The sequence below is a fragment of the Toxotes jaculatrix genome, chromosome 2, assembly GCF_017976425.1.
Source record: "Toxotes jaculatrix isolate fToxJac2 chromosome 2, fToxJac2.pri, whole genome shotgun sequence".
Taxonomy (NCBI): domain Eukaryota; kingdom Metazoa; phylum Chordata; class Actinopteri; family Toxotidae; genus Toxotes; species Toxotes jaculatrix.
The window spans coordinates 8,097,629-8,122,827 of record NC_054395.1 but is presented as its reverse complement, the minus strand read 5'-3'; the positions used below and the strand labels follow the sequence as shown (position 1 = coordinate 8,122,827).

The 25,199-nt window shown below is 40.6% G+C and overlaps 1 protein-coding gene across 1 annotated transcript in view; it reads left to right on the top strand.

Moving 5' to 3' along the window:
• The window catches only part of LOC121192792 (plexin-A1-like), a 205,640-nt gene that overhangs the window by 154,149 nt on the left and 26,292 nt on the right, over positions 1-25,199 (top strand). The window contains exons 16-20 of the mRNA XM_041054679.1: positions 659-752; positions 3,011-3,247; positions 7,308-7,451; positions 14,667-14,901; positions 20,894-21,036. Of these exons, the coding sequence (XP_040910613.1) occupies positions 659-752; positions 3,011-3,247; positions 7,308-7,451; positions 14,667-14,901; positions 20,894-21,036 (853 nt within the window). The remainder of the gene's footprint in view (positions 1-658; positions 753-3,010; positions 3,248-7,307; positions 7,452-14,666; positions 14,902-20,893; positions 21,037-25,199) is intronic.

The following is a 25,199-nucleotide window of genomic DNA, read 5'->3' as shown; positions in this document are numbered from 1 at the left end:
CCTGATGGCTGGGGAACTTCACTTTTTTTACATGCAAAATATTCCAGTTGTTAATTTCTAATTTTTTAATAAGAGCTATAAACGTGAACACCATTTTATTACAAATATTTTATTTGCTGCTGCTACAAATGTCAATGATATTGAATGCATCGGTAAAATGTTTCAATTTTTCAGTTTTCTGTTTGATTTGGGTTTTGCAATACAGTATCGGCTCAGAACACCTACAGCATTACTACAAACGTTTTATGGTTATGTTTAGGCACCAGCAATATTTGGTTAAGGCAAGTGAAAGATTGTGGTCTTTTTTCAGTTACCTTACTCAAAGTGCTTTTGTTGCCAGAACCTAACCATACAGTGGGATCCAACAGTAAGACCTTTGGAGCTCACTGGACCTGGGACTCTACAATTACACACCTCAGGATGTGAACCTCTGTAGCTGGTGTCACTCTGGACACCCACCATCCACTCCAACCAGCCCCTTTTCTTAGGGAACCTTTGTCATGCCATTCCCTGTAGATGCACATTGTAATAACGTCCATTTTACATTTGTAGCAGTCAGATTTGGCCACTACCAAGCAGAAATACCCTGAAGGTCTTGCCCACTGACTGGGCCTTTCTTTTTACTCATTGCCCACTGTCTTCTTTTTTGTCTCTGCAGTGGCGGGACTCTGCTGACAGTAAGTGGGACCAACCTCGCAACCATTCGAGAGCCAAAGATCAGAGCCAAGTATGGGCAGGCAGAATCCTTTCATGTGAGTATTGATGTGACTGACACACACCCCTCACAAACACAGACACACATCATGCTCAAACTCATATGCACAAATAGAAATTCACCAACATACCTGGGCATAGAGTCCCCTCCTACATTTACACACTAAGTTCAGCGTTTGTGGATATTACTGGTCTCTTCTTTGTAGAAGTCAGCATCTTGGACCTCTAGAAAGTGGTCCACAGCAGCGATGACACAATCATCCCTGTCAAAATGGCGACCAAGTGATATCTTCTTCTTTATCTTGGGGAAGACGTGGTTTTCTGAGGGTGTAAAATCAGGTCAAATCAGGCCAAGGACCTCCTGAGGTCATAAGGTTAGCAGATGACTGCACAAAGGCTGACGTTGTCCATTTTCTCAGACAGTTCTGACTTCCATTTTTCAATTGCAATTTCATGCACTTTTCTCTGCATAATCACTCAGAGAGTTGAACTGCATGTTCATGTAACGAGCGCTGCATAACTCATCTCCTTCTACCTTAGGCCACAAACTTATCAATCACCACTTATACATAGTTCGGATTTTTATATAAAACCACAATCTGATCGGTATAAATACATACACACACACACATGTGTAGACAACTGCCTCTGTAGTACTGCTGAAGGTGGCAGACAGTCTGTTTCTGCGTTTTGCTCACGTCTCCTTTCTGTACAGCTACAGCTTCAGACATCCAACGCTACCTCAGGCCACATAGCTTTTCAAATGTCACCGCGCCACATGAGTGTTTGTGTCGCAAAAAGAAAGAGACAACATGAGAGAGACTGTGTGAGTAACAGCGAGAGAGAGAGAAAGAGACAGAGAATGTTCTGGGGAATAAAAGAAGAAAGAAAAAAAAATCCACTCAAAACCTAAAGTCCCATTTAAGGAGTTAAAGTGTTTCATCAGTTCTATAGATAATGTTCACAAAGCACTTTGATGATTGTCACTGTGAGTTAAAGTTCTTTAGCTGTTAGGGTTAGGGAACTAAACTTCAAACAATACTGAGGCACTTCAGCCTGCAGATAAATCTGTCGTTTATTGAGGCAAACAGCCTACACAATGCATCCCACACAGCCTTCTATCAAAGTGCTGCTTTGCACTTAAAGGACGATGCTGATGTTTTTGAATGTTGTCGGCCATTTACCGCAAATCGCGAGTGCTTAACTGCCAGGCATTTTCCAAAACATTCTATAGCGTTTTACATTTTTCAATACATTCTTCTCACCTTCCAGACAACCTATGGTTTCTATTCATTTTGGCACAGTGAAACAGTCAACTCTCAGAGATTTGTTTGAGATAGGTCACAATGAGCATCATGACTTCTTTTAGTTTTGTCAGAGTGGCATTGCTGTTGAATTGCAATGAAACTAAATGTGTAGATTCATCTGAAAACTCATGTCCTGGTTCGAGGATCCAGATTCCAAGGTCTGACGGCTTAACAGCACTGCATTCACTTGGCAAAAAACACACATTATGTTCTCTGAATATTCACATTTTTTAAATCATTACTGACATAGGTCTACAAAATGGGGTGTGTCTTGACATAGGCTGGGGTTGGATGAGGTGAAGTTATATTTTTTCATTCACCACTCTTATTTATATACATTCCTCATGGCACCAAAATCAGTAAAGCAGTTATTCACAAGCTTCCTCTCCATATTCCAAAAATTGTGGAAGCAACGTAAAATACATTTGTGATAAATGGTCTAAAACAAGTGTGGTCCACTGGTGTAGTCCTCCAAGCAGTCTTATAAAGTGATGCAAACATGGCCATGAGATCATTTATTCACATATGCTCCAAAGCAATGGTGTAAAATATTCTCAGGTACAAGCAAATGCAAACAGCACATTGCCCATTATTAACAGCTGATCATAAATTTGCAACCAATTTACATTTCCAATAAGTATAACAGCATCGCAGTTTCACAGGGCATTGACTTACATAAAAGAGGGGTTATTACACCCAACAGATCCATTTTAAAAGTAAATTATAGCCTGCAGGTCATTCTCAGTATTTAAAAGGGAGGCCGTGCTACCTGTATTATATGATATTCTGTTGTAAATAGAGCTATAACTGGATTATGATAAAAAGTATTTAGATTTGTGCCCACGTTTTTATTCCAGGAGGACTAAAGATATTCTCTTTCCCTATTCATCTACAGTGCCTTACCTGAAATTTAAATACAGACAATTCTTTCAATGACTACAAGCATAAGCCGTAAACGTGTTCTTGTTTTCCTTCTCTCTCATTTTCAGAACTGCACAGTGTATAACAACTCAGTCATGGTGTGCCTGGCTCCGTCGGTGGCAGATTCAGAGCTTGGTTTTGCAGAGACCGGCACTGGCCCGGATGAGATTGGGTTCTACATGGACAACGTGAACGCTCTGGTCGTGGTCAACGAGACATTCAGCTACTACCCTGACCCTGTGTTTGAACCGCTGAGCCCCTCTGGAATACTGGAGCTCAAACCCACATCGCCACTTATTCTTAAGGTCAGAAAGGCAGAAGGGTAACTTTTGAAATACTCCAGATTGTTCTGTACTTGCCTGTACAATTGGTTTTATTTTATCCGTGCTATGATCTGTTGTTTTTACACTTTTTAACTGGTCAGGGACTTGTTCTGCAGTGGAGCTCTGAAGATAAAGACACTCAAGTGTCCTGCCTTTAAACAGCTGATGCTGTGGAAATGAGGCTATTGACACAGAATTGAAAATTGTCACATTTAGCCAGTGTAAGAAAATTTCAAGATAATATAAATTTTATTGTCTCAGTATATTCTCAGGCGTAGAGAAATAAATCCTTTGATCCTTCACAGGACAAAAGTACATGCGTTGAGAAGAATAGAAATTTAGAAATAAAAATTATCTCTGTTTTTGCACTATGGTGGAATCAGCTCTTGGTATCTGCCAGAGCATCCCTACAATGTGTATTGAAGCATCAGGTCAGATTTGATGGGAAATCTTCCAAATTGACTTTTCGGCAAGTTCTGCTTCTCTTACTTACTGTTGCAGTGGCTGTCAGTTCAGCACATATCCTCACCACTGATCCATGTCGAAGTCATGCACATAAGGATACAGCAGAGTTCTTGTATTGCAGCGTAGAGCTAGTTAGTACTATAAGTATGATAGGGAAGAAAAAATTCTCTACACAGTAGATATGCTAATAGTGAACAGGATTTTTTTCTTAATGTAACCTCTGACCCTACAAACTAATGATTTAGTCGCAGATTCTGTTAGAGCAGATAAACAGACCCTTTACTCCATTCCTAACACTAACGTCCTTTTATGTTTGGTTTTGGAATGGCTAAAAAAAAAAACTCACCAAATGCTTTAAATACCAGTATTTCTTGTAGAGCCCCACTTCAGCATGTGAGGAACCGAAACCGTACAGTTACAGTTGCTTAGTTGTGACCCCTCCCCTCAAATGCTGTATAATAAGTTTAGCAGTTTCTTTATATAAACTAAAATGGTTGTACAGTGCAAAACAGGATGAGGGTGCTGTTCTTGTATTGAAAACAAAGATAGCTAAAGGCTGATTTAGCTAAGAATATGAAATGAAATTAAACAAAATTTTGCTCTTTTTTTAAAATATGATTATTATTATTATTATTTAAGCTGTAATAGATATTTAAAAGGGTATTAATACTGAGCAGCCACACAAAAACTCCCAGGAAGTGGTAGATATCCTTTTGTTTGACCACAAGAGTCTCAAACATATCGACCCTGTCTTGTATTAATAATGGCAAGTGCAAGTACATGCACTGACACACAAAAACACACACTCACTGAATTTGTTTTTTTTTTTCTCATAAGGAAAAAAAGCACTTAAACATGTTTCAAGGTCTCTCTGGTGGGGTGGGGGAGGGGTCTCACAAATTCACAACTGAAGGCTGCAAGCTAACGTCCACACCTTCCAAGGCCTATTTCTGTCCTTCAGTAACTAACAGCAACTTCTTTGACTACCGTCCTCCTCTGCAGCCCCGAGCCCTTTTAAATAACGGTGCCTTCAATTTGTGTAATTAATTTCTAGTGCTGGAAGGGCAGCATGGAAGCACACAGGCACAGAGTCCAGGAGATTTGGATTATATTGGTTTTCATTTTCATTAACTGTGATTGGACATAAGTATATGAAATTAATTGGCAATTTCTGAGTCGTGTATATGTGTCATTATATTATCACACTGAGCTCACCTGAAATGTTTAGTCAAAGAGCGACTGGAGAGGAATTAAAGTGGCTGTTTCGGAGGGAATATATTTGCTATTACTAATGAAAAATGAAGTGAAACAATCAGCTGATCAGAGTCTAAAAATATCTAAAGGAGGTAAAAACAATATTTCTCAAGCGCACACATCAATCATTTAACTGCTGACACTGTGTGGGCTACACAGTATATTAGTGCAAAATGGTTAAACACATTTACTTCATCCGTAATGAGAGAGAACTCTCTACACAATCAAGGGACAATATAGTATTCATTTCTTTTAGCTCAGTGTCACACTGATGTGTTACATTTGCATTGAATCCAGTGTTCAGTGCTTTTATCTTTTGCTCGAATTTGCCTTGACTATCTCTTGTGTTATCACAGAGAGTGTGTTACGGTGTTTATTTCCATGAGAAAAAAAAAACTGAAAGCAGCGTAACCACCGTCATTTATTTCTTAAATGATAATTCATTAGCAAAGAGCCTCTCAGTAATTGCCAAATCTCCTGCTTGGCTTGTTGGTGGAACTGCCTACCGAGTGGAAGCGCTGATGAGATGGACAAAAACACAATTTGGCGAGATGGGATGTGGGGGTAGCGTTTCTCAGATGCATGCACTGCGCTCGCCACGCAATTAATTTCTCATCTGAGTTGTCGGGTGTGTTTTTACTGAGGTGTGTTAGCAAGGGAAAAAAATATTTATCTGGTCTTGGTGTTTCTTGAGTGCTTTTCTGTGTGTGTGTGTGTGTCTGTGAGAGCAGGTCCCCGCATGATGCTTCTTGCCTGTTGTGTGTATGTGTGGCAACAGCTCTGTGTGTGGCTGTAACTCAAGTGCATGTGTGGCTTGAACTCTGCACGTGTGTGTCTGTGTGTGTGTATGTGTGTGTGTTTGCGAGATGGAATGGGATGCATGTTTACAGGGTTACGGAGCGGGGCTGGGTGGCAGCCCGCAGAGACGATGGGATTGGAAAACGGAGTCTGTCTCTGCGTCCCACTGCTAAGCCAGCGGGAGACGCGGCAGCTATCTCCTCTCTCTTTCCCTCTCTCGCTCGCTCACTAGCTCTGCTTCCTACTCACTCCTTTTTTTCTTTCTCACTTCTGAGTATATTCCTTACATCTTTTTCCACCTCTCTCCTAATCTTTTCTCTACTCTCTCCACTCCTCACGTCTGCTCTCCTGATGTTTTCTTGCCACATTTCCTATCTGTCTTGTTTTCTTTGTATTCATCCACCCCCCTGTTGCTTTTTGTTTTCTTGCTGTTGCTTGGCTTCCCTCTTTTCACACCACTAACTGCCCCCTTCTCATCACAGACAAAGTGTGTGTCAAATTGGACTTGATATTGAAATTGGACAACTGGAAGTGAAATTGACAAATGTTAGAATTTACACACCTCCTGTACGGACTTTATGTGTGGGATTCAGTTTAGTAGGCAGAAGAAAAAAAACACCATCGGTCCGTGAGGGTGTAGTATACACAATAAACATTTCATCTTATTTTACTTTTGCAGTTTTTTTGGCTTTGGCTTTGTCAGAATTATTTATTTTATTCAAAATAAAATAAAAAATGGGGATATTAACAATCAGATTAACAAAAACAATGTATCAGCAATTCTACAGTTACAGTGCATTGTCAACAAAAATCCCATGCAAAGACCAAAGCCAACAATGAACTGATTCTACTAACAAGTACTGTGTTTGTATCTACAGCCTGATAGATCTTATTCCTCTGTGCCATAGAGCACTACTGTTGTCTAAAACTATTAAAAACACATCAACTTGTACACTGTTGCCCTGGGTAACAGATAAATTTGTTGTGATGACCATGGACGCTGTAGTTTTCACATACCATGTATATCCAAGAGTGTGTAAATGTGTATTAATCCACAGCTGATAATAGTCCCCCCCAAAATGAACTGTTTATTCCTGTTTGAGTAACGTTTGCTAAAAACTGCATTGCCCATCTGCTTTAGGATATTACTGAGACTTTTAAAATAAAAAATAAAATAAATAAATATCTCCAGCCTGTTCTTAAAGATTGATGTTGTCAGTGGTATTTGTTAATGGTAAGAAAAACGTAGACCATCATCAGCCTTATCCTTTTAGGTATTTTTCAGTTGAGCGGTTTTATTGTCAGTGACTCATTTCTCTCCTTTCATTTAGAGAAAAAAAGAATGAAATCCTCAGAGGAAAACCATTAAAGTCAAACTGAGTAACTTGATTGTTAACCAGTGAGAGGGTTACAGTTGAAAGTCATTCAAAAAGAAAAGGTGTTGATTGAGACTGAACAACATGATCGGGTCTTACAAACATCAACATGAGCTGAAGGCCTCACATTTCTCTCTGTCTGTGTTTAGGGTCGTAACTTGATCCCAGCGGCTCCGGGTAACAGTCGCCTGAACTACACGGTGCTGATTGGAGAAACTCCCTGCGTCCTCACCCTGTCTGAGAGCCAGCTGCTGTGTGAATGGCCCAACCTTACCGGACAGCACAAAGTCACGGTCAGATCACCACTCTGTGTCCTCTGCCTCCTCATCACTGTCTCCGTCAATGACACTTAGACCTGTCCTGCCTTTGACTTCAATGTTGCATTTTTCTGTCCAGTTTTGTCCTCGTGTGCACTGAATTCATTACCTGAAAGAGAACTTACTATATCGTGGACTCAGAATTCGTTCTTAATGTAATTTCTTATCTTTCTTATTCATTAAATTACTCGGTCAGTTTTCAGGTTTCTGGATTTATATAAAAAGCAATTATTGAAAGGGCAAAAAAATTACTACCACCTTGTATGTCCAACACTGACCCAGTAACTCATGTATATGAATATGAAGACATTCTAGCCTGACAATCTCAGCCCATAATGTCACTCTAACCTTGTTGGTGAGTTATGTGAAAAAGCCCTCATGTCTTTTCTAAACGATTTCCCTCTGACAGATCTAGGATATGCTCCATTGAGCTCTCACACCGAGGCTGCTGTTAAATATGTAACGCTTAATTAACATGTTGATCTTCATTGGCCTTCAGCTAGCCTGTTGCTGAAAATAAGGCAGTGGAAGTTTAGTTCTGTCACAGGAGCCACAATCTTGATAAATGTACATTTAAAATACAGTGAACAAATCTCCGGACTGTGCACCATTGCAGCGTTGTTAATGTGGAGTTAAATATCCATTAAAGTCTCTAAAATGTCGCAGCTCACTAGGAAATCACTCGTTTACATAATGTACTCAGAATGACCACAGTGAACCTTTAGACATGTCTGCAGATGTAAAACCACGTTCCCTCCTATCTGCTGAAGTGTATTCAGGCGTCAGCACTTCTCTGCTGCAGGTGCTGCTGGTTTTGGATTTGAGAGGTTTTCAAGCCCCTCGGTGCCATCTCCGTTTTTCATGTATTTTTATTGGTAGACATTTAATAGTACACAGAGTATAATGTACCTAACCCTCAGTAAATTTACAAGCCAATCCTCCACCCACACTCAACTTTAATCAAAGCTACACTCGTCTCCTCTTACATCCATACTTAGCCCATTGTTTCACCCCAAGCTCTGTCACATTCAGTGTGTTGTGATTCTGACGCTGCTGTTGAGCATGTGACAACAAACGAAGAGCAGAATACTCACATGACTGTAGACGTTTGATTAATACGGTCCACACCAAAGGAAGCAGCTTTCAAAGTTCATCAGCTCATGAAACACAGCTGAAGCAGACCCTGACTGACCACGTACATGTATCTGTAAAACAAACTGAGGTGAGCTGCCACTGCAAGTTTACAGTTTCTGTTACTTGGACTGTTATTTCTAGTCATTTTCTGCAGAATGCCAGTGATTCGTGTCCCAAGACTTTGTAGTCAGTGTCATTTGATGTGCATCAAAGCACCCACATCTGTCATTTCCATGTAAAATGCACACACTTGCAGTGTCTGAACACAGGTAACTCTCCAGAAAAGCAGCAGTTTTATCACATTCGCTCCTGGGATTGACACATCAATGCTGCTCTACCTTGAGTGCAACTTTTGTTAGAAGGGGGTGTGTGAGGGTGGCCAAGAAACCCGGAGTGAAACAATGAGCCGCAGCAGTCCGGAGCAGTTCCAAACTCCTTTTTATTCAACAACATTAGAGTCCTGTTCACAAACTTTACGGCCAAAAATGCACATTGGGCCAGCCAGAACGGGAAACTAAGCAAAAAAAAGGAAAACAAAACAAAATCAAAACAAAAAAAAACTCTCTTCTCAAGAAACCAATCAAACACAACAAAAGAACTACACTCTAAACTGCCCGTCTGGCTATGCCCCTGTAGTTTGGGCCCAAGGCAGGAGTTACAATCTGGTGCTGTGTCCTGGAGCTGAGACTCTTCCTTCTCTCTCTCTACCCCCCAGCCACCACAGCCTCCTCCCTTTTATACTGCTGGACTACACCATCCCAAGCAATCAAAATCAATTATGTCCCCCAGCATACTTAGAGTAATAACAATATCAAATAACACATTGTCACCTCGAAATTCAGCTATATTTACTTTAAAACCACACATTACTTTTTACACAAGACACTTATACTGGTTATTCCAGCACAAAAACAAAACACCCCTCCCAGTCTACCACACTTGGTTTCTTCCCCTGTGAACCCCCTATTTAACCAACTGGAATGCTCCAGCTCAGGTTTGGCTGTTCCTGGTCTAACAGAGGAAGAAGGGCAACAAAGAAAACAGGTAATCACAATTCAAATTCAACAAATCAAACACCCAGTCACAATGTATTCTCTCCCCCTCACCCTCTCCTCCAAATGTTCACATCACACACAACTCCCCAACACTTTCCACTGGGTATCAACATTTTGGCAAGATCCACCTGAGTAGAGTGTGTAGCGCATGTGCCCCTCCTTAGGGCACGGGGTCTCCCCGTGACAGGGTGGGTCTGTGGATGTATTATAAGAACACTTTTAATACATCCCTGGGTGCGGTGAGTGTTATTGGCAGCATTAAATTACACAACACTGGGCGAGGAAGAAAGCAGCACATGGCTAGGAAGCTACAGCAAGAACTCTTTGTACAGACCAAAAGACAGGAATGTGTTCTGTTAACAATTATATTTATTTATATTTTAGTCTATGGAATGTCAGTTAATTATTTTTCAGTAGTAATTAATTGATTATCAGAACTGTTGTTGATTCATTTTCTGTTGATCGATCAGTCAATTAATCAGCCAGTACTAAGAATTATGCATATGGGTCTCGGCCTGTGCAGTGGAGTCCAGGTTGGCAGGGACTGTGCCACAGTTTTTGAGCACCCAGGCTTCCCCCTTCTCCTGCGTGGGCTCAGTTTCTGTTACCCTTTTAACTTCAATGCAGTTTACAGACCTGATTCAGGGGAGGTGATGGCTACGTACTTTGTCAATTAAAGGCAAATATTGTGTTTTCTTTTGTGACAGACCTGCTGTTTTCCTAGTGTTAATGTGGCAAGTTTTTTTTGTTGTGTTGTGTTACATACCTTCTTCACATAACCAATTAACAGTCTCATAATAGGATACCTGATCCTATGAGCTGGAAACATGTATTCATAACTAAACTAGACTGGAAAATAAACAAAAATTGAATGTGTGAAAACAGAGAGATACATTATGTATGCCATATTTAGTAAGAGATAAAAAAAGTGGATGAGTATCCACTTTTCCCACAGTTTATGTCCATGACAAGGCACTGTCAACAGTGGAGCTCTGTCCTGGAGTTATGCAGAAACATAAAAGGTGGTATTAAGAACAGAATTGTTTCTCCAGGATGCCACTGATACGCAGACACTAAGCTCGTCTCTAAGCTTTAATCCAGGAACCTCGTTCACTGTATAAACCTCTCTGATGTGCAAATTTTGTCCAACTCTCAGCAAATCCAAGCTGAAGCATCATCGCATCATCACTGAGTTATACTTCTTGTTTTCTATGTGAAGTGTCACAAGCTGCAACCATTTTTTTTTTTTTTTTTTTTAACTGCCACCCACAGTGTGACTGTCGTCGATGTCACTTTCATTTCTAGTGTCTCATTTTCCAAAATTACAATACAGCAGGAAATAGTGCAGGGAAAAAGTCAAAGAACAAGCTTAAAAGCGTGTCCTGCGGCAGCCATTCAGCTTTGCTTGTCCGGAGTGTTGAGCTGTCAACAGGCTGCAGACTGAAATCCTTGATTCACTGTGACTGCAGCAGACTTTCAGAATTACCACGCACCTCCTGGAGCATCTGTATTGAGGAAGGTCAGACCTCACCCAGGCGACACAGCACTCACTATGAATATATTTGGATGTTTGTCTGAATTTCCCGCCAGTACACCCACTCAACGCCCCCCCCCCCCCCCCCCCCCCCCCCCCCAACCTCCTTCCCCTTTTAAACTTATCACCAATGTCCTTTCACAGTCATTTCACTATATCTTTATGACATTTACTCCCCGCTAGCTACAGCCAATATACCTAGAAAGCCACTGACAGCGCATCCATGTAATTCAATATGATAGCTCTCAACGGATACAGCCAGCTCCAAGGTGGAACTCTCTTCAATTGTTTCTTTTTTTTACCCTCCCTTTTCTCTTTTTTTGAATGAAATGTCATGTTGAATATCGGAGCGACGCGATGTGTTGGCGGGGGTGGTGGAGTTAGTCCTTCGTCTGACAATAGCCGAAGAAAAAATAGAGCTGTCTGTTCTTATCTCTTCTGCTGTGTGTGCTTGTGTGCGCGCGTGCGTGCATGTTTGTGTGTGTGTGTGTGTTACCACATGCACTGTGTTTGTGTCTCAGTTCTTGAGTGTGCTCATATGTTTGTGTTTATGTGCACCTCTTTGCACTGTGTTGTGTGTGTTGAGTGCTGCAGAGAGGGACACAGCTGTGGCACAACAATATTCCCCATATAGAATGACCTACATACAGGGGACCCCAATGGGTGTCCAGACATACTGGGCTTGTGTGTGTTTTTGTGTGCATGTGGGTGTACAGTAAGAGGCTGGATGTGTATGTCAGCGTGTCTTTGTGTGTCCCTTCAGATGCTCAGCTGTGTGTTGGCAGCTGTGCGCCTCCCTTGAGTTTTCGAAGAAACTTGTTTGCTGTTTTGGCCTTCAGCTTTTTAAGTTCCTCCATCAGTCCTTCAGTCTGTCAGGAGAATAAAAATAGAAAAACGCCTTGAAAATGTGTCACCAACTTAATATTCAAGTCATCAGAGGATATGTTTCCCCCTGGTCAACTGTACCAGATATACCAGGCAACTCTGTATCTTTGAATTTCACAAATCTAACATCCTTTTTATTTTGTACTGATGGCCTAATGAAGGCATAGATTTTGGGCAAACACTTCACTATCATAGAAAAAACTCAATTAAAAAAAAAAAACAAATAAGTTTAAGTTTCATAAATATTTAAATGAAGTACCTTCAAGCATTTTCTTTCATGTGTAAACATGTTAAACTGCTATAGATGATAACAGTCTCAGTGCCATTTGACGAGACCTTCACGCGTACATTTCCTGACTTTGTTATTACGTGTCCTTTGTCACAGCAGACGTTTGACCTGTCACAGGAAAAGCACAGATGAATAACATTAACGACGTCTCTGTGCTGTCCCACTGAGTAAGCCGTGACAATGTGATAGTGAGTCAGCATGCTCGATACCAGGACCCTAAAACTGAGGCAGCTAAATGGAACTCAGCCACCATTCATTTAAATATTTACACCTCACCTGTGAAATCTCCTCCCACTGTTAAATTTAAGATGAAACTCATTGCTGTATTTTTTTGTTTGAGCTACACAGAATGTTTTGATCATCTGTGAAACTTGAACTCATTTGTATCACTAATTAATTGCATATAAAGGTTGATCAATAAAAGTCTCAAAGTATCACTTGGCTGCATTAAGAATGTAAACCCAGTATTCGCTGTCTTTACAGCTCCGTTCGGCTCTCCTCAGGGAAAAATCTGGCTCTTTAGCTGTTAAATGCTCCATTATGTTTACCAGGTAGTCACTGCTGGACAGGTAGCATACACTGGGTTTATCAGAGCTTTTTCACTGACAGCTGCCTGATGCTGGTGGAAAGCAATAATGAGAGCTGTGAACATGAATCCAAACATTAAGGTGCCGGACTGTAAAACCAATGAACGGAAAATGCCCTATCATATTAAAAAAAAATGATTAGAGCAGCTTTAGTGGTAAAATTATGTGTCTGATATGTTGATGCCATTAGAACGTGGACGGATTATCACTCACTGTCAAGTACAAGAAACTTTTAGCTTCATCAGCTTGTGCAAACTATGTACAATCTCTTGAAATGATCAGATTCAGTGAGGAACTGTCTTTCTGCAACCCAGTTAATCCAAACTCATCCTGTAATTGGCTACTGGTTCTTGCACACTTTAATTTAGTTCAATCTCCTTTGCAAACCAACTTCTTTGCAACCTGTCCACACAGCTAGTTGGCTGCTTAATGCTGTACAAGCCATTTTAATTGTCTCTGCGATTGCAAATTTAATTTGTAGGTATTGCCTACATTGATATTGATATAACAGCTTCTCCATTTTATGTTTTTAATCAGACTTTGATAATGTTAACATGAAAGTGCACTTACAAGAACTTCAAAGTGCATAATCACACTTCATTTGAATCGGTTATCAACCCCCCTGGTGGATAGCTTGATTTGATGGATTCCAGTGTTCTGTGTGTGTGTGTGTGTGTGTGTGTGTGTGTCTTTTCTTTTCTCTGAGACACACTGCGCTTATGTAAATGTAGCTAGTCAGAAAAAAAAAACATTACATGTGTTTGACTTCCCATAATTAGCAAGACTCCTTGGGGAGAGATTTAAATGCTGGTGATTACTTTGTTTGATTACTTATACTGTGTCTAAGTATGTGTATGGCATATATGTGTGTGTTGAGTGTTTTATGTGTCTAAGTGTGTGTGTGTGACTTTAACACCGTCTGTCTACCTCCACTGCAGTGCACTATGTTCACCCATACAGTGTTTACTCTCAGAGATAGATCAGTTTGTTAAAGTTGACAGTAATTAACCACAACATTAACAACAAAACATCTATCTTAAAATCTGTCTCTCTTAAAACACAGACATTGAGCCTAAGTACCTGCAGACAATGCAGAGGATCATAAAACATTAGGAGGACTGAGTAAGGTAGCTTATGAGATCTTCATTTTCAAAGCCCTCTGAAGCAGCTCCCCTAAAGGCAAGCATCGAAAACCTTTCCTACAAGGAGTGTTCACAGCCAAGGTGATGTACGCCTCCTCAGTAGCAGCCTGTCAGAGATCGGCCTGTTTAGAGTGAGTACAGAACAGATAAAAATTTAATGATCCTTGTGGTAAAAATTGGGTCAAGAAACTTCTCTTTCATCAGACCACCAACTTTTGATCTCTTCAGACCACCTCATCTGTTTTCAAACCATCTGCTGCAGGAGAAGTGACCGCTCCCCGGTTTTTATGTCTCTCTGGAAGGTGCTAGTTCATATTCCCAGACTGGCTGAGGAAAATCTGATAGGCCGAAGTAAATAAGTAGTAATTTCCTCTCCCTAAACAGCTGCGGGGGAACTGCTTTTGAGTAATATACTGAACCCTCAGCTCTGATAGCGCAGCTGCTCAGCAGCCACCAGCAGAAGTCTGAGGTTGCAGCTCTCTGTTGAATAATTATGTAATGGTATGAATGAAGTTGGACTTACAGGAACTCGATCATTAAAAATCAGTTGTGTTTGTGTGTTTAGATCCGTGCTGGAGGGTTTGAGTACTCCCCCGGGACTCTTCACATCTACTCAGAGAGCCTGCTGACGCTTCCTGCCATCATCGGCATCGGAGGAGGTGGTGGCCTGCTTCTGTTGGTCATCATTGCTGTGCTGATAGCCTACAAGAGGAAGTCAAGGGACGCTGACCGCACCCTGAAACGTCTTCAGCTCCAGATGGACAACCTGGAGTCCAGAGTGGCCCTGGAGTGTAAAGAAGGTAGGCAATGGAAAGAGTGTGAACACAGTTATCTCCACAGCTTATTATTTTCTACACAATAAATTAAAGTAAGTGCATATGTGTCTTTTGGAGACCAAAGGTATAAATGTAAGAATCATTTCACAACAGATCAAACATTGTAGACAATCTGAAAGAAGTGTCAAGTGTTTTGTTTTTCCTCCAGTTGTGCACCAAATTAGGTGTTAAAAGGATAGTTTAACATTTTGGGAAATACATTACTCTCATGTTTATATGCATAATATAAGGTTATAGTTAGAAGCCAGTCAGCTTAGTTTACCACAAAGATTGCAAACAGGGAAACAGCTTACCTGGCTGTGTCTAAAAGTAACAAAATCTGTCCACCTCTTACAATGTTTTTTAAACCCTTTGACAGAACGAGGTAAGCTGTTTCCCCCTGTTTCCAGCCTTTATGCTAAACTTTGCTAACATTTGATTTTCTTTAGTGTATGTCAGATTGGGTCTATACGTTTTCAAGTTCACATCAAATAACCTTTTCACCTAAATAAACTAGATAGCAGCTCCAAATGTGGTAAATTACCCTATTGCCACACAAAACACTGTACTCCCTTCATCTAATAGTAGCCACATATTGGCTGAGTAAACTAGTTTAAAGATAAGCCACTGGCAATGACACTGATTACACTGAGTGAGTCTGCTACTCTGAGTGAGTCTGCAACAATACATGATAAAAAAGGAAGTGGAAGTTTCATGCAATGAATGAGCAGGCTGTTAAAAGATATTTCTGCCTTCTAGGAGCATTTTATAGCCAAAAAAAAAAAAAAAACGCAGATATATATATAGCTAGTTATGTGAATGAAGCTACAGACAAAGAGCAAGAGACACCATTGATTGTGATCGGATGCTGCCGTCATCGCTGACAACAGGGTGTCTGCAGGGTGCTGAGGCGAATGCATGACTCTGTCATAACTGAGTCATAGCAAATAAATAACTGTTTTCTTTATGAAATTTCAGGGCTGATATAAAATTATACACAACAGAAGGAACCCACGGCCAGTTTAGTTGCAGTTATATTGCCATCATCACGTCACAGAAATACAGTCAGGCAAACAAACTGCTGCTGTATGCACAGCATGATGTGTCCACCTCTGTGTGTGTTCACTCACAGGTATGAAACACTGACACAACGCACATAACAGATGGATGAGAGGAAAAAATGTTATAAAGTGCCTTAGTGAAGTGTTGTTTCACTCCCAGCATCTAGGTCTCTACGTCTGAGTAAAAACAAGCCTCAAAACTGAAAGTGTGTCACAGAGAGACCGAGAGCCTACGAAGTGTTGAGAGGTAGATAGTGAGAGAGAGGCTGTATGAAGTCAGAATAACAAGGGGATTGTTTGCAGAGAAATGAGAGGGAACATGAGTGAGAGGTAAATGAGAGAGAACAGCCCGGGCTGAGAGGGAGAGAGAAGGGGGCTTATGCGAGGTCAGACTTTTAGTAGTAGTGTAGATGACTGATGTAAGGACAGCCCAGGTGTTTACACTCGATATAATGACACAGGCAGACACGTATATGGTACAAGGTTATAATATGATTACACTACAGTCATGACACAGAGTCACAGCTCCATCAGCCACCAGGGATCAGTTGTCAAACAAAACCCGCCACAGCTTTTGATTTCAAATGCTGCAGTTTCAAGGAGATCGGCGCACGTCTTCTGACTCAGGTGACATTTTCAGAAATGTGTTCTTACCTTGTACTTTTCAAGAAATACAAGGTTCCTCAATGAGAAGCCGGGCGGTATTCAAGTCAATAGAAATAAAAGCATTCAGTTCTCCAGGAAGTGAAGCATGGCCTTATTCCCACCCCCCCCGCCCCGCCATCGAAGCACCCCGCCCCGCCTGCTGCACTCCCAGCTGGCCCATAGAGACGAGACAGTGCGTGTGGGCGGAGGAACAGATGAAGTGGGTGGTCCGCTCCGCATGTGTGTGTGTGTGTGTGAGATAGCAAAGGGAAGTGTATGTGCGTGGGGTCAGATTCGTTCCGGGAGTCTTTGGAGGAAAGAGACGAGGGACGTTTGGTTCAGTCATCCATGAGAAGCAGACACCCCCCCCCCCCCCCCCCCCCGTACATTATCAGCCAAACTTGTACATCATCAGTCATGGATTATTAGTTACATATTAGAAATGACAACTGCTGAATGGCAAGTGTCACTGTTTAGTTGAGGAGAGGTAACATAGATGTTTTTGAGATGTTATTTCACCAAACAAAATGCAAATGAGCTTTCAAATATATTCATGGGCAAAGCTTTGTTTACACGCCAAAGTAAGCACACTCAGTGCTGTGGCATTTTTACACTTCACTTCCCAGACTGTGTACATTGAAGTCTTTTGTGTGTGTGTGTGTGTGTGTGTGTGTGTGTGTGTGTGTGTAAATCAGAAACACCTGATCATTTTCCCAGTGATGACCTATCAGGCACAGTTTGTACAGCTGCCAAAGTGAAAACTCTTGTCAACACATTTCACAATAATAGCATGAATTTAGTAATTAAAATGTTCTCCTTATGTTTCGCCTCAAATGAAACATCCTGAACCCCACTCTTAGCAAAAGGGGACCTCATTTTCCTTTGAACACATTAGAATATAAAATAGGAACTGATCGGCCACTTTTGAAAGATTGTACAGTGAAAACATGATGCCTTTCTGTCACAAACCACATCATTTCATGCAAATACACAAATCGCACAAATCAAAAAGCTGAGTTTAAGGCTGTGTGATCTGTTTAACCTTGTGGTTAAACTAGTTTCAGCAGTGAAAGATGACTAGTAACTCAGGGTTTCAGCAGGTGAGGGTGTTGCAGCACCTTCAATGAATAAGTAAATAAAAATGTGCAGTTTCATATATGATGATGTGACCCAGTGGACCATCAAAACCTCCGATTTTACCAACCCTCCCCGGGCTACACCACTTTAACCCCTGGTTGTGGTTGTGTTGTAGTTAATGTGTGTCATTTAATGTGTAGCTGAATTTAACTTATGCACCAATTTTAAAATAGTTTTGAAAAGTTGGTTTCCTAACAAAAACACACATTCTCGCTCACCTTAATAGACCCAGGGTTTTTGCAGCTGATACCAGAAGCTAAGAAATGCTAATGGTGGCTGACATTAAGAAAAACTCTGCTGTATCACTGTGTAATCAACATGGATGAGTGTGTTGACTTTACAACTCTGCTCTACTTGTGCTAATGTTTCGTTTCATCATGTGTCAGATAAACATTTTATAGGTTTTTCTCTCAAATGTGAAATAAGAAGTAAACACACCTGGACACACGTTTGCTCGTCCCTGCTTGTTGTTCCATTCCTTGTGCTTTCAGTCTCATGGTGACGTCTTTTCAGCTGACTCAAAACATTTCTTGGCAAGTGAAGGGAAGTTTTTGGAAACTCATTGTGCCTGTATCTGTCAGTGACATTTCCAGCCACGAGGTCTGCAGCTACGCAGTTTGGCTTCAAACTAAGTTTTAGGCATCCTGATGTATTGCAGTATGTGTGCTGGACTTTTGTGTTACTTATTTCCAGGCCCTTTTTAAGCAGAACCATTTGCCATTTGAGTAATGAATGAAAAACTGATCAATGGATAGAAGAGAAGATGTGAGATAAGACGACAGGAGGAGCAGAGTAGATAATGGACTGGAGAAAATGAAAGCAAACCACTGTCTAAAGTGTCTCCTTCTCTATCTAACCCTTCCTCTCTTCTACCATGTCCTTTTCCCTTTTTGCTCTTTCTTCTCTTCTTTGCGTCATTCTCCTCTTTTGCTTTTATCTCCCATTCGGCCTCTTATGCTCCGCCTCTTTTGTTTTTCTCTCTCCTCTCATCTCCACTTCTCCACTCTACTGTTCACTTCTTCTCAGGTCTGACCTTTACGTCCTGATCTGTCGCTCTCCTTCCTCTCAGTGCTGATCATTTATGTCCTCTGTCCCCAGGTTTTCTTCTCCTCTCTGTTTTACTATCCTTCCTTCTTTACCTCCCAATATGATTCTTCTCCTCTTTTCCTTATCTTCTTTGCTTCCTCCCTTCTCCATCTCTCTTGTGGACCAAGCGGTCCAATAACAGCTGGGGGAAATTATGCATGAAAACTCATCCGTCGCTCTCTTAATAATTATCCACTCATGCAATTAATTGTCTTTCCTTTCCAGGAACTTTGTTTTCTGTTTCCTGGTTCTGCTTTTCTCTCCCCGGGCTGGTTTTCCCTTTTTTTTATTTCATTGTGTTTGGGTCTTTTTTTGGACAAGCAGTGATTGAATTTGCCGGGGCTAAGACACCGACGAAGAAATTCAGTTCCCATTTTTCAGCCCTGTCTTTCAGTGAAATGTAGATTTTTCCCTTCAAGTCATACCAAGATTTATATATATATTTTGAAAAAAAATAGACACTTCTAAATTAGACACAAATTTTGAGAGAAATTTCTCTCTTTTTCAACCTCACATAATCACGTCCTTCAGTAAAAGTAACTGAATTGCTGATTCTGGATCTGTTATTGTGCTTTAATGGCTGCCTATTCCTGTATTCCCCATACGCTTCTGTCTTGTCTGCATTTTAGTTCTTTTTTCTTTCTTTTTTTTTTTTGCCTTTGTTGGCTTCTTTCCTCATCATTACTTTATTTTTCAGCCTTACTGTTTTTAAGACGCAGGCGCTCTACCTGAAATCATGCACTGTTTGTGCTGTCTGTCAGCATTACCTTCCCTTCTGTGTGTCTGGCAATTGACCCATATATCCTGTTTACGGTTTTGTTGTTATACTATCATACATTTTCAACAGCATAATCTTGTGTTGTGTTTTGTATAATGTGGGATCATGTAATTACTGAATTACCCTCCAACTTCTGCTTTTCATTATATAATGAAATTGGGATTACCAGTGATACAGATGGATAGCACGAACGTAGTAAAACTTATCACTTTATACTTCAGCCATACTGGCAAGGGCTGATGGGTATTGTGTAAAATGTTGTAACAAATGTCACTGATAATATAAAAAAAAATAAATAAATAAATGCAGACTTGAACCAGTGGAAGAGGCTTTGGCAAATTGGCTGAAATGGAAACTAAATTCTGTTGCAGGGCATTCTGCTGTTGGTGGACGAGGAACGTCAGAGAAATCATAAAATAAGGAGAATGTAGCATCACACTGACAAGTGCAGACAATATCATTATTATCATTAGACAGAAACAGAGACATGCTCGGCTCTGTTTCTGTACTGCAGTCATCGAAGGAGCTACTCTTAACCAACTTGAGAGACCTCTGGAGCTCTCTTTAATTTAAACAGCATTTTTAAGTCACAAGACGTTTGATAATTATTTTTTTATATTCTTACGTTTGTGAGTAGGAGGAAAAGTGATGGAACTTTACTTCTCTTTACTGCTAATTTTCCTGTTAGCAGTTTGATAGATACGAGCCCACGTCCCTGCTGTGCAGAGTTCTCACTGGCAGGTGAAAACAAGTGGCGGGTGACAAGTTGCGTCACAGAGGTAGAGCATTTCTGTCTACACCCTCCCAGTGACAAGGACTCCAGTCATTACACAGCTGATTAGTCAAAATCAGAAGAAAATTCGGGAGCGCAAGTTCACACAATTTATTCAGAAGACATATCCATACTGTCGACTCCTAGCCATGCTTATTTCATGTAAGAGTTTATACTCCGACAGACGGGGTTAAGTAGAAAGCTACTAAGTTATGATAGCTTCCTCCATTTTGAACCCTCCAGCTCTCCGCTCCCTCAAAGATCAGACAGCAATCGGTCAAAAGCAAATTCAAATGTGAAAGTTCAGATTCAGATTCACTCCACCCTTGCAGATTTCACTGAAATCTGTTGTTTTAAATGCTGATGTGACTGAGCCTATAGGAGTTTGCATAACTGGTTTCTGAGGCTGTTTGATAAAAATAAGCTTTTGGACAAATTACAAAGCTAATCCTTCACCGTCCTTTATTCTGACATCTGCTCTATTTCTCCTTTCTGTAGCTTTCGCTGAGCTTCAGACAGACATCCATGAGCTGACCCAGGAGTTGGACGGGGCTGGGATTCCCTTCTTAGACTATCGGACTTATGCAATGAGGGTCCTGTTCCCTGGGATTGAGGACCACCCCGTGCTCAAGGAGATGGAGGTACGGGTCAGTACACCACCAACTGAGCTTGAAACTGAAACAAACTAACCATAAATAACCAGCTGCAATAGAACCAAGTACTAGGCAGCTGCACTGATAAATTAACACCAGAGATAGAAACATACAGTGGCTGTTTCTACTTACCACAAGTAGCTACCCTCAGTATTTCTTAGAAGTACTTTGGAAGTTGGATTTAATGACATAGAAATGTCCTCCTGGCTTTGCCACTTTGTACCTTTGTAGCCATTATCCTGTGACAAGTTTCATCAAAGACAGGCCTCTCAAAAAGTCTGAGATTAGAGACAAGAAGGACTCCACACATGGTTCACCTTAAAGCAGTCTCTTAGCCTGTGTTTCACCTACTTTATCTTAATGTATTCAGCTTGTCTCAATGAGTGCGAATGACTTTTCAAGAGCCTTAGTAACATCGTTAGTCTGATCTCATGGGACAGACGCTCATCATAGTCTCATGATGTAGGGAAGCAGAGTTTTAAGAAATGTTATATAAGAAATATACGAAGATAAAGAGATGTGAAAAGGACAGTGTATAGCAAAGATGAAGCAAAAGAAGAAGGCAAAGGCAGCAAGAGGATTAGAGAAGAGAAGGGGAAATAAGATTCAGAGTTACTGGGACTGTTACTTGCATTATACATCACTGTTAATTTATTAATTAAGCCTGTACATGCAACTACCTTGCCAGCACAGCTGAGTGGAGATACTGCACCGGATTTATAAAGACGTTTTACCGCTGAGGGAAGTAGAATTAATAGTATGTCAACAGAAACTACCCTGCTCCAAAGCTAGAGACCAGAGAGCCAAGTTTGTAATCAGCAGTATCATTAAGATTTAGAATCTGGTGCCGCTCCATTGACTCTGATTGGAGCACTGACTTTTTGGAGTCAAGGAATAATTTGTTTGACCTTTTACAGCTTCATTTAATCGTTCTAATCCAGAAAGTGGATTTATATTCCTAGAAAATAAAGTCCTCTGGGCTTTCAAAGCTGCCATTTCTGCCTTTTTTGATTCATTCTTAGTGATTTATCCTCTGCTATTTTTGGCTGGAAGGAACAGTAGTGATTACTTAAACACAAAAGAATTATCCTTGGATTCAAGAAAAAAAAGCCAATTATGGCTTCCAGCGGAGACTATAAAGCTATAACTTAAAACTACTTATAATATTAAAAAAATGAAAGCATACAGAGTAGTCAGAGACTGTTACTCAACAGGAATGTAGCAGAGGGGTAAATCTACTTAAACTCCATATTTTCCTTCCTCTTTATTTGGTTTACTGCCTTTGCAGACTCATATAAAGCTTTGTGACATACGTCATTCTCAGGTTGGAGTTCAAGAGCATTTTATTGAATATGAATCTAGCATCAAACTTGTCTGTCAGACCGAAATCCTTCCGAATACCTTCTTAGATTTAATTAGGTTTATTAACATATAAATAAAGTTATAAATAACTGAAACTAAAACTTTAAATTAAGTTCTTCAATCACCTTTTATTGCCTGAGACACCAGAAACACCAGTTTTCACTTGTAGCATTATCACAATCTAATGATACAACTTGAGAATTAGATGAGCTGCATAAAATGTGAAATGTTGCTTAAATGTATTAAAACAGCAGGTGAAGTCTAGTTTTACACCTCAGCTTTCATGAGATTATTCTTTTGTGTACTCATTTTATAATTATTAATATAATAAGCTCAATAAGCTCAAAGCATTGACATTATATGCATTAAACTAACTAGGATCCTCCTGCTTTTGACATGACGATCATATTTTCCCAGATTTATGGTCACCACTCAACAACAGTCAACACATATTCATAGGGTGGTGCTGCAGAGTGTTGTACAGTATCTTTTAACTTAAAAACAATCTCTGTCTGAGTACATATGACTGGCAGAGTGCGCATTACAACAGCTGTATGTGGTAGCCATTATACCATGAGTTACATAAGCTACAGCTGGTATTATCTCCCTCCAGTGATGTTTGTCATCTAACTGGTGAAAGTTCGATGACACGAATTGCCACTTACTTACTACATATAAAAAAAACTCTTCACTGGACTGATTTGTTTTTTCTAGTGCTGCTCTATAAAGCTGTACATCTTTGTCATACACAAGGCACAAGATATATTCCACACTTATTGGAGCACAGTGTTGGAGTCTTTTGCCTGAAGTTTCATAGGTTTTAAAAAGAAACTTGAAAATCAACATTTAACTGTACATGTGAACAAGTTGTATCATATGTAATAGATCAAGATCTGTACTAGAGACTTGACACTGTGGCTAAGATGTCACCTGATCTATAATCCCCACAGCGTTAGTACACCTTTAATTTGAGGTGTCAGGCAGGCGGAGATATAAAGGGATCTTACGTATTTTATAGTTACGTCCAGGCTTTCTTCTTCTTCTTCTTCCCTCTGTATTTCCCGCAGGGGTTGCTGGCGTAATCCAATGGCCTGTGTAAACCAATGCTCCTAGCTTTATTGCTCTGTGTGACTGCTCTCTCCCCTAAGCTAGACAGCCACACTACACACCAGTTATGCTCTCTCACTCTCTCTCCCTCGCACACACACACACACACACTACATGAAGGACTCACATGCACACACACAGTCTTGCAGATAGCTGGATGTACCCTTCCTGAAATTCAGTAAAGACTCTTTACTGCCTGTGGAGTACTGGATGTACATGCATCTCCATCTGTCTCTCTTTCTGGTTCTCTCTTGCTCGGACTCTCTGTTTTCAAACACACACACACACACACACACACACACAAACACTCAGCATCCACCCTGGAGGCCTGAGAATCTCATTTAGCACTTTAGAGAGAGGCCCAGACACTTTATAATGGCACAGTGGAGGAGAGAAAGAATAGATGTTGCAGTGGTACAAAATCATGACAATAGAAAGTGAGAGAAAGAGGGAGGTGGAAATGATGGGTGTGTGTGTGTGTGTGTGTGACAGAGACACACACAATGACAAAGAGGAGGAGAAATTAAAATGGAAGAAAGACCAGTGATGTGAAACAGTCAACAGTAAGTGCGAGGGAGAGAATTAGAGCGGTGAGGAAGACGGAGCGACTGAGCGACAGCGAGGCGTCTTCAGGGGGTTTAGTGTGTTGTTGATGAGCAGTGACAGGTGCCAGCCACTGGAACAAGCAGGGTGCACCTCTGTCACCAACCCTGACACACACACTGTCCTGCGATGCCCCCGTGCCTCTTCCCTCCTTTCCCTTCTCTCCATCTCTTCTTCTGTTTGACAGAAGAAGAGATCTATCATGCTGGGCCGGTTCAGTCCAGTCTGATCGGACATTTTTAGAAAGTCCTTACCACAAATAAAAAAATGCCAGAGTTCCCTGTGACAGCGGGTTGTTGAAGAGTTGTTAAAAGATTCACTGAAGGGCTTTCAAGTAATATAACTGATTCAGCAAAGTGGTCAAAAAAAAAAAGACCTGAGCCATCAAAACAGGGCATTTACATACATTATTTAATTTCAAAAGTCTAATAACAAACATGGCTCAAGATTAAAAGCTTAAAAGTCATAGACAAAGACAGTGTTTGAACACGCAGGGAGCCCAGGCAGCATCATTGGTCAGGACCAATGATTAAAATTCTCGTCTTACCGATTTTCAACTAGAGGATGCTTTGAGCCATCCACCCCCTGATGTCAAGAAGACAATTACGTCAAATTGTCTGCTAAAATCACTTGCAGCGGGGGAGAGAGTAGCCAATCAGTCTTGCCTTGCTGTTTACAAGCCAATCTCAGCTCATCATACGGCAAAGAAAAAAAAAAATGTCTGCTTGCAGATGTGCTCAGAATCTCAGAGTGACTCATAGTTATATGATGTTGTTTTTTTTTTTTTAACCTTTATGTTATTGTCAGTATTTGGTAATTGATTGCACACACACTAGTTTCTCATGGGTGTCCATGACTTTCTTTTTTTAATCAAAGTGTTATTCAGTGTTATGTGTGGTATTTAACTGTTGTTATGGGAAGTTTTAAACCTTAAAGATCCCCTCCAGACATGTTTTAAGGCATTTAGAAAATGCTTTGAATAATAAGCTGTGTGTGATCTGGTTTTTCCAACAACAAGTTTTTAATACCTTGTTGAACAAATGAACAATAAGCAAAACACATTCTTGAGTGGAGGGATG